General features: G+C 51.7%; 1 protein-coding gene across 4 annotated transcripts in view; it reads right to left on the minus strand.

Moving 5' to 3' along the window:
• Positions 1 to 1,019: 1,019 nt before the first annotated feature.
• The window catches only part of Banp (BTG3 associated nuclear protein), a 72,887-nt gene continuing 64,757 nt past the window's right edge, over positions 1,020 to 9,149 (minus strand). For all 4 annotated transcript variants that reach the window (XM_004645006.2, XM_023705258.1, XM_004645004.2 and 1 more), the window contains 2 exons: positions 2,952 to 3,095; positions 1,020 to 1,171 (listed from right to left, as the gene is read on the minus strand). In XM_004645006.2, coding sequence (XP_004645063.1) covers positions 1,100 to 1,171; positions 2,952 to 3,095 — 216 coding nt within the window. In that variant the 3' untranslated portion in view covers positions 1,020 to 1,099. The remainder of the gene's footprint in view (positions 1,172 to 2,951; positions 3,096 to 9,149) is intronic.

The raw sequence follows: 9,149 nt of genomic DNA on the forward strand, positions 1-9,149 counted from the left end.
TCCCTGGCCCCTTAATATTTATTTTTTAAAGCATCAGTCTTTATTTTTAAGAACTCTGAGATACCATTTCTATATGAAATAGTCAGCTTTTTCAGTGAATACTTCGAAGGGTGGAATAGGGTAGAGGCACTGTGATTCTAGCAGCTACTTTGAATTCACCCCAGAAAAAGCATCAAGCACCTCTGCTGTCTGTGGAAACAATTCCATTGGTATTTCACAAACCCTACTAATGTGACTGCTGAACAGTGTGGGCAGAAGCAGGCCAGGTGCCAACAGCCACATGCACTTCAAACCATCTCGTTCTGCTGTGTGAAACTGTCCTTGTGGAAAACTGCAATGCTGAGGCCCCTCTGGATGACATTTTTCTGTGAGGATCCTGCACTGCTCCTCCTGGAACTGACTTGCTCCTCCTGGACTCAGCTTTGCTCTCAAAGAACTCCCTCAACCTGAAGCAGGTTCCACTGTCCCCTGGGTGCCTACAGCTCCTGCCTCTAAGCAGAGGGGACCTGAGTAGTGATTCCTTGAATACCCTACCCCAGGAGCAAGGGGCTGCCAGACAAAATGTCTTTTAAGATGAAATAGCACAGGGGTTGCTCTGGTCATAAATACAGTTTATTTCATTAGAAATGCATAATTACAGTGTGTGGGGGGCTTTTCCCCCTAGAAAAGTAGGTAAGCAATATTTCCATCAAAATCATTAGCTTTCTTTTGCAAACACCTGTTTTCATGACACTGAACAGAGCACAACAGCAAAAGGCTTCTGCTACTCCAGTTTTTTTTCTATTTTCTTTTTTGTTATAAACACCATAGCAAATTAAAAAAAGCTGTTTAAACAAAATATTGTAGTTCTTGATTCTCCAAGTGTATTTTATATGTTCTGTGCTGCTTCCCCTGCAGACACTGTCAGTGTGATTCGAACTGGGGGCCCTCCTTGCAGGGTTTGGCTGGGACGCAGTCCCCTGTGGCAGAGGTGGCTTTCAGACCAGTGACAGTAGAATTCGCAGTCATCCCTAGCCAACTTCGAGAGCAGGGCACATGGAAACCAGGTTGTCAGCTGGGCCGCTGGCGTGGCAGTCCTGGTGGCGGTGGCTGCCCTGCCTCACTGGATCTGGATGGCCCCATGCTCCAGCTGCATCTCAGGTTGCAGGGTGGGCTGCAGGGTCTCGGCTGTCTGCAAGAGGGGAGACAGGAGGGCTCTTCTGGAGAAACTCCCACTAGTGCACCTCCGGGCTACTACCTGCTGCATGCAGCTGAGTGTAATGTGCATCCATGCGTGCACATGCATAGGCAGCTCTGAGGAGCTCTGGAATCAGGAGGAAGCACCCCGCCATGGTGCTTAGGGCAGTGCTCAATCATGGCCAGCTACATCCTACCCCTCAGCAGGGCCACTGTTGGCGGCTGCCAAGTCTTACCTCACCCAAGGAGGGTGGAGGAGGAAGTGGGCTTGGCTGACCTCACATGCTCAACCCCCATCCTAACCCAGGGGCTTGGGTGTCAAGCTGCCACCCTGTGCATGTTGGGGCTAGCTGTATGCCCCCCTGTGTCTGCAGACCTGAGTGTTGCTGGCAACTTGCAGACATTGGAAGGAGAGAAAATCTTGTTCACAGCTTTTTTTTTAGGGCCAGTGAAGGAAGAGCGATGGTCCTAGAGTAAGTCACTGACCCTTCTCTCAGGGTTCAGCCACACTGGGGCACCTGTGTGCACCTGGGCATGGCTACAGAAGTCAGCAGTGTCTGCAGAGGAAGAGGCAGGAGATGCTAAGGTACCACCAAAGCAGAAGTCCCTAAGGAAGCTGGGCCTGACAACCCTCAAAACACTTGAAGCTGCACTTTTGTCTTCATAAAGCACACCCGTATACTGCTTCTTTACATAGAGAGAGGGCACTGTTGAGGCAGGAGAGAGGTCAAGCACTGAGCCACCATAGCCCTGGGCTGCAGGCTCTAGGATCACCCATCCTGGCACCTGATCACTTTGGCCTCTTCCTCAGCAGCACCCTGAGGAGAACCTGCTGTGCTTGGGGCTCAGGAGCCCCCAAAATGCCCCCTGCACAGAACCTCAGCGGCAGGTCTGGAGCTTTTGTCCTATACCCATGGCTGATGGCAGTGAGATGCAGGTGCTCAGCACGGGCTGCAGAGAGGCCAGGGGCAGACACAGCTGGCAGCTAGACTGTCAGAGGGCAGGGTGAGCTACAGGTGAAGTGGAGCAAGTTCTGAGCTTGGTGAGCCCCATCCCCCCAGGGGGGGTGATGCCATGTCTATGCCATGTCAACTTCCACACAGCAAGTTGCTGTGCCCAGCCTGCCCACAAGGCTTCCCTATGTGGCTAAGCCACAGGTGATGGCACCTGACCCTTTCAAGGATGGACTCAGCAGCCACTTCTATAGTAACAGGGAGCACCCAAACTCTAGAACTGGTCATTCCAAACACATGGCTGGCAAAGTCTGACACTGGCCACCTGGTATCCCAGAACCAGGGTGTACCAAGGGGCCATGGCGCCCTCTCTCCAACCCTGCCATTGCAGTATGCAGGAAGCCAGCACTGTCACACTGGGTTAGCTGTGCCAAGTGGGTTCCTGACATACAGAAAAGGGTGAGTTCCTGAATAGGCTGCCACAGCAGGGTGGAGATTTAGGCAAAAGGAAAGGGGCCTGCCCAGGTGGTGTAACCAACTACACCAGGCCTCCTGCATCAGCAGCACTGTTGGAGTACATCCTGTCAACACCTGTCCGTGCCCCAAGGCCAGGCTTGGATCCACCTCACCTTTGTATTTTTCAGGGCTTATAAGCACAGAATCCTCAAACATGCTCCTACCTTCTGATCTAACACATGTCCTCCAGGAGAAGGCCATAGAGAAGCCCCATGGAGGAGAGAACACAGAGGGGCAGATAGAGAAACCCTACAGTGGAGAGAGCGCAAAGGGGCAGGCAGCTGTCCTAGAAGGCTGAGGACTCACCTGTGCTGTGGCTGCGTGCTCACTCACAGGTGCCAGCTGGACATACTGAACCTGGATATCACTGCCCTGGAGAGGTGATCCATCCACACCAGCTGCAGCAGGGTCTGAGGAGGCTACAGCAATCAGCTGGGCTCCCTGCAGCACCTGGAAGGACAAAGCCAGGCTACTTAGCACAGAATGGGCACAGAGCAGTAGCTGCCATGCTCTCCTGAGCAGCCCCACGCTGGGCCTGTACAAGAGACATACTTTTAGTTGGTCTGTATTTCATTAACTACTCTAATAAGCTCATTTTCACAAAATTATTTTTTTATTTTTTATTTATTTTTCTGTATTTTAGGGAAGGGTCTACAGAGTGTTTAGTCTCACTACTAGGTCAGACTTATAGTGATCCTCCTGTTTGCAGCCTCCTAAGAACTGGGATTACAGGCCTATGCCACCACACCCAGTCTCAACTGCTGTCTAAGCACGCCCCAGGGGCAGGGCCGGCATGGCAGGCCCAGGATCAAACCCCCAGCCTCTGCACCTGCTTGCAGGTGCTTTAATCTGCTCAGCTGTTTGGCTGGCTCTCCATTTTCACAAAATTAGCTAGGTCACAGTGGACAGGAACACACAGGCTGTAAAAGGACACACATCAGAGCTAAGATTCTGGGTTTATGTTTGTTTGTTTATTTATTTATTTATTTATTGTGGTACTGGGGATTGGACTCAGGACTCTGTGTCTGCCAGGCAGGCACTTATGCCACTGAGCTATCTCCCCAGCCCAAGGTTCTGGGTTTAGACATAACTGCCATGAAAATTTTCCTATAGTTCTGACATGTCAAAAGGCCATAAGTAACTACAAAAAATAATTCAGAGTGAGGAAGGGGCAAAAAAGGGAAGGGATGTGACAGCTGTAGGCCGAGACAGACTACTTGGGATGGACTGTGATCCTGGAAACTAAGCCATGGGGCTGAGGCACCTGTCTGTGTCTAGGTGCTCTTCTGGAAAAGCATGGATAGAAGCCTCGCTTTTACAGTCCCTGGAGCCCAGTATTCTGGGGTCCGGACAAGTAAGTTTGTCTTTCACCGTCCAGCCCATGAAGACTCTGGGCTCCATGCCTTCCACAACCCAGGTCAGAATGATGTCTGCTTTGATTGCAGGACAAATGTGTCAGCATGTGACACCCACATGCGAGGCAGAGGCATTATCCTGAAACTGTTACACAGAAGATAAGCTGGGCTTCCAGAGTGAGCCTAAGCTAATTGCTGAGCTCTGTCATGAGGGCCTGAAGAGTCCACATCTTCAGCTCAGGTGAGTTTTGGATGCAAGACACAAATGCTAATGTGAGTTTAGAAACAAACACTTAAGACCTCACATGGGGAAGCAGTAAGAGTTCTGACTGCAGAGGACAGAAGGAGAGGGATTCCTTGGGGTGGGGCAGGTGGCTAGGCAACAGGATGCCTGGGAGCAGGTCAGACAGTTTCCACCCTTGCCAGTCCCTTTTGCCATCCTGCCCACCCTGGAAAATGCCCAGGATGGGCTGTAAGTGTGCTCTTCTATAAACACCCCTGTGCCAGGTAACTTCCCTTGAGACCACCTGGGGCTCAAAACACAGCAGGTAATTGGGCAGGCAGGACTGGTCTCTCCTAGAAGGACAAGGCAGTCACAAGCCCAGCTGCTGGGATCTATGGAGTCTCTCACAGGAGGTCCCCAGCAGTCATATGCAGGATGAATGCCCACATAGCAGGCCCCTGGCAGAGCCTGCTTGTCTACAGAGGAGACCATAGCTAGCACAGGACTTGAAAACCCAGGGCCCACTGTGCCTCACTCACACAAGAATCTCTGAAGCTAGATTCTGAACAATGTCCAAGTCTCGTTACATGGAGCGCATGCATCTCTTCAAGGACAACTGCATTGCACCAAGTGTAGACCTCTTGATTTACACCCAGTTAGCAGGTGGACAGGGCTCCCAATTCAAATGTTCAGCCTGGGTCTGTACACATACATGAGCTAAGACCGCTCCCAACATGATCTTGGATGACTGTGAAAATCGTTTCACACTTTTAAGTGGTTGAAAAAAAATCAAGGGCCAGAGAGATAGCTCAGTGGTCTAAGTGCCTGCCTGGCAAGCACAAGAAGCTGGGTTTGATCCCTGGTACCACATGCTGTGCTGCCTCTGTGTGGAGCTGGCCACCTAAACCGGGCATGGTGGTGCACGTCCGTGGTCCCAGCTCTAGGGAGGTTGAGATAGGAGGATCACTATGAGTCTGAGTCCAAGCTGCATGGTGAGACCCTGTACCAAATAAATTTTTAAAAAAAAAGAAAGAAAAGGAAAAATAAAAAAAAAAAAAAAGGACTGAGAATATAGCTCAGTGGCACAGTGCCTGCCTGGCCGTAAGTTCAATTCCCAGTACCAACCCCCCCCCAATAAAATTTTATTTTTTTATTTTATTTTTTTTTTTTTTTTGGTTTCCACAAAATGATTTAATAAAATAAGGCACAATGTTTAATAAGGCAAAATAAAATTTTAAAAAAAGAAAGTTTTATGACAGACCCAACTGCAGCAGTTCGGCTATGGTGTGTCCCCTCCAAAACTCACACTGGAATGTGACTGCCACATGGCCGAGTCAGCAGGTAGGACTGTTTCATAGAATGACACCTCTCATCCATTGTCCTGTTCAAGTGCCCAGGGGATGCTGAGTCAGTCTTGCTTCCCAGGGGACCAGGAGGCTGAAGGAGGAGCCAGCTCTGCAGCAGACACCTGGAGTCACAGCCCTGGCTGGGCACCAAAAGAGACCAATGGGGACAACCCAAAGTCCAGCCTGTGTCTGCACAGGCTGAGCCTCAGAGTCACCTTCAATCTAGCCTCCCTTGTCCCTGCTCAAGCATGAGAGGGGGAGCAGGCTTGGCCTCCTCTGGCTATAACAAGTGTGTGAATTTGAAAAGACAAGGGGCCTGGAACTATGCACTGAAGAGGGTCAGCAAGGCTGCATGTCCTTGTGCAGGCCTCCCCCTCCCTCTCCCTATGCTGTGCAGAGAGAAAGACTATCTATCCAACTAGCTTCCAGGCAGATTCAAAGCCAACAAAAACGCGTGCTCGGCACTTGGTCCAGAAACACCAGGCATCCCACCCGCAGCTCTGCCACCAGGGCCCAGCGGCCATGGCCATGTGCCCTGGCCACCCCAACCCCCAGTTTATAGGGCACTGTCCTGATGTTGGTTGGTAATGCCAGGGGAGCAACAGAAGGAAACAAGTCTACATAGTGTCTGAATTATTTTTCAAGAATACATCAATAGGAACTTCTAGTTTTCTCCTCCCATTCTAACTTAGGAGGTATGGTTTTATTATTCCTGACTTCTGCAGGAATTGTGGTTTTACTTTAACCAAGCAGCTCAGTTTAAAATAAAATTGAGGCTTTGCGCAGGAAAGCTCTGCTCTGAAAGCAGGGCCTTGGCATCAGGTGGATGTGGCCCTCTGCCTCTCCCAAAGGGTTGGTGGCCTTTAGTGGTGCAGATGCCATGGGCTCAGGGGTGTGGGGCTGCTCCATCTGCACTTTGCTCAAGCCAAAGAGGGAGGAACTTGGAACCCCTGGAGCTGTATTCAAAGCAGAACTGCTGCCCATTGCTAATGTCAACCTCAGAGATTAGGAATGGTTCCTAAATATTTATTTCTCATTAATAAATTTACTAGGCAGTTCTGTGATTCACAAATCTTATCTCAAGTTTTTAAAGTTCTTTGTGTCCCCTGTCAGGATCCCCTGACCTAGGGAGAATTTCCTAAGTGAATTCTCCCTCTCATCCCAGCCAGATGTCTGTTGGTTCTCAGGAAGGGCAGGCAGAGTTGGGCCACACTGAGGTGCCACAGGAAAAAGCCCCAGCTGGCTCCCATCCCAGCTCGGTTGGTCCCTGGGGCCAGCAGAAGCCACTGGTGCCTGTCTCTCTCTTGTCCCTCAGAGACCTTGAGCTGGGTGGTGGCCGTGGAAGGATGGGGCCCCACAGGGAGGGGATGCATAGGCCCTGCTAAAGGAAGGGCACAAAGTGTGGCGTTGTTCACTTCGCCAAGCCACAGAGAAGAGGGACAGGACTCCCTGGGGATACTGCCTTGGGATCCAGGAGGCTCCAGGGGGTGGTTGGGCACTTGGACCTGCAGAGAAGGTACAGAGAGGAGGGTACAGGAACCCAGGTGGTTAGGGACACCATGGCCACAGGCAACTCTGTGAAAAGGGTCTGGGGCAGGAGGAGCTGTGGGTGCACAGTGGCTGGCATTGAGACAGACAACTCTGAGGGAAAGGGATGGAGCCAGAGGACTAGCACCTAGCCAGATTCCTCCAGGCCCAGTGAGGCCTGGCTCCTCCATGCTCCATATGACACATAACCCTGCTTCCATGCTGCAAGGCTGGGGTGGCAGACACACTGAAAAGAATCCTTATGCTTCTAACATTCTCTGTGACCAAAATCCAAATTCCCAAAAGGGCCACAGAAAGGTCTTTTCAGATTAAGAGACGTCACTGTGTATATCCTCTAAACCCAAATGTCATCATAAATCAAAACCAGTTACGAATAGCCAGTGAGAACAGTGCTTGCATGATTTGTAACCCTCAACACACTGTTAGAGAACATATATAAGTAGATGGCAAGCACTGTCACACACACATCCCTGCAGTGTACAAAGAAAGTGGCTGGCAGTGATCAGGAACTGCACTTGTGGTTGGCCTGACCCAAGAGTAGGTACAGAAAGCTTCATCTCTGAATTTTTACACTTTGAATTTCTGTACCTCAAGTCTCTACAGATCACTCTGATCCCCTATAGGGGCAGGAAAGGATGCTCTGATCAGTCTACAGGTCCCTGTGGTTCCACACAAACACTTTCTCTCCAGAAACTGTGCAGGACACCTTGGGCCTGCATCCCAGAGCTCTGTGGCCAAGTGGGCTGTGTTCTGGACTGTCAAGTTTTCCTCAGCTAGGGGGTGCAGGTTGGGCCTGTGGGTGAGGTGGGCCACAGGCCTGGGCAGAGGAAGCAAAGGCCTGAGACAGTACAACCAGGAGGAAGCCATGGAGAGGAGAGGAACTTGGCACCATGCAGCTTCCAAAGGCTGTGTGAGGACAGCAAGGGATATTGGCTCAAGTGAACCCTGCACTCTGTGACCAGGATGTTGAAAGCTGGATAGAAAGGAAAAGCTGCTCCAGGCAGACAAGGAGGCTGTGGGAAAGGTAGCGCAGGTAACCAGGGTGGCCAGGTAAATGTCAGGCTCTCTGCCATGTTCATGAGCGCATAAGCAGTGCCACAGCATGTGAAAGTTCAAGTGTGACCTTCCTTGGACACACAGGGCAGACACGAAGTCTGTGTCTCAAGCAGGAAGGTGCCCACCAGCTGCAGAGCTGCTCGTCAGGCCACTGTTCCCATGGTCTGCTCGTGACTGGGCTTGCAGCTGCTGCCCGGCAGGGTGCTGACCTCACTATGCGACTGCTCCCCACGAGCACTGCTGGAGCCTACATGTCCAGGCACCTCTTCCCAGCATGGTGCAGAGCTCAATTCCCTTTCCTTGTGCTCTGTGAACATACGGCACCCAGAGGCCCTGAAGCGGCAGTGCAGGGCACACTGTCTCAGAGGCAGGGTCAGGCCGCATCAATACAGATGAGGCAGAGCAGCCAGTGCGGCGACACAGCCCCTGCACCCAACCGCATGTCTATGAGCATCCATGTGAGCTTCTTGCAGCCAGCCCCCACTTGCAGTGAAGTCCCCTTTCAGCACGCCATGACCACCACTCACTTCTCCCCCGTCCTTCCGGGGCAGGTGGCTACAGTGACGGCTGCAGTTTTCTTCCTTCTGTTCTGTCACCTACATGGCTGTCAGAATGTGGTAACCATGTGGTCTCCCATGCCACCATTGCTCCTGTGCTGCTCCCCATGCCACCTGCTCTCTGCAGGGTACCATCTGTCCCCACCTGCATCTCACCATATCACAGGAAGGAACTTCCTAGCATGCTGGGTGAGGACACAGGGGGAAGCAGACACAGAGGGTGGTCTGTGTGCCCTGCATACCACCTCATCTCCCCTAGACCCACAAGGTTACCCCCAAGGAGCAAAGGAGGAGCTAGGCTTCATGGGGCGCGAGGCGGTCAGGCTTCACACATGGAAAGGCCAGAACCTCAGGGCCAGAGACCACTGTAAACTTTTGGACTCCAAGCCTGCCTGCCTGCCTGCCTGCCTGCCTGCCTG

The sequence above is a fragment of the Octodon degus genome, unplaced genomic scaffold, assembly GCF_000260255.1.
Source record: "Octodon degus isolate 3935 unplaced genomic scaffold, OctDeg1.0 scaffold00215, whole genome shotgun sequence".
NCBI classification, from domain to species: Eukaryota; Metazoa; Chordata; class Mammalia; order Rodentia; family Octodontidae; genus Octodon; species Octodon degus.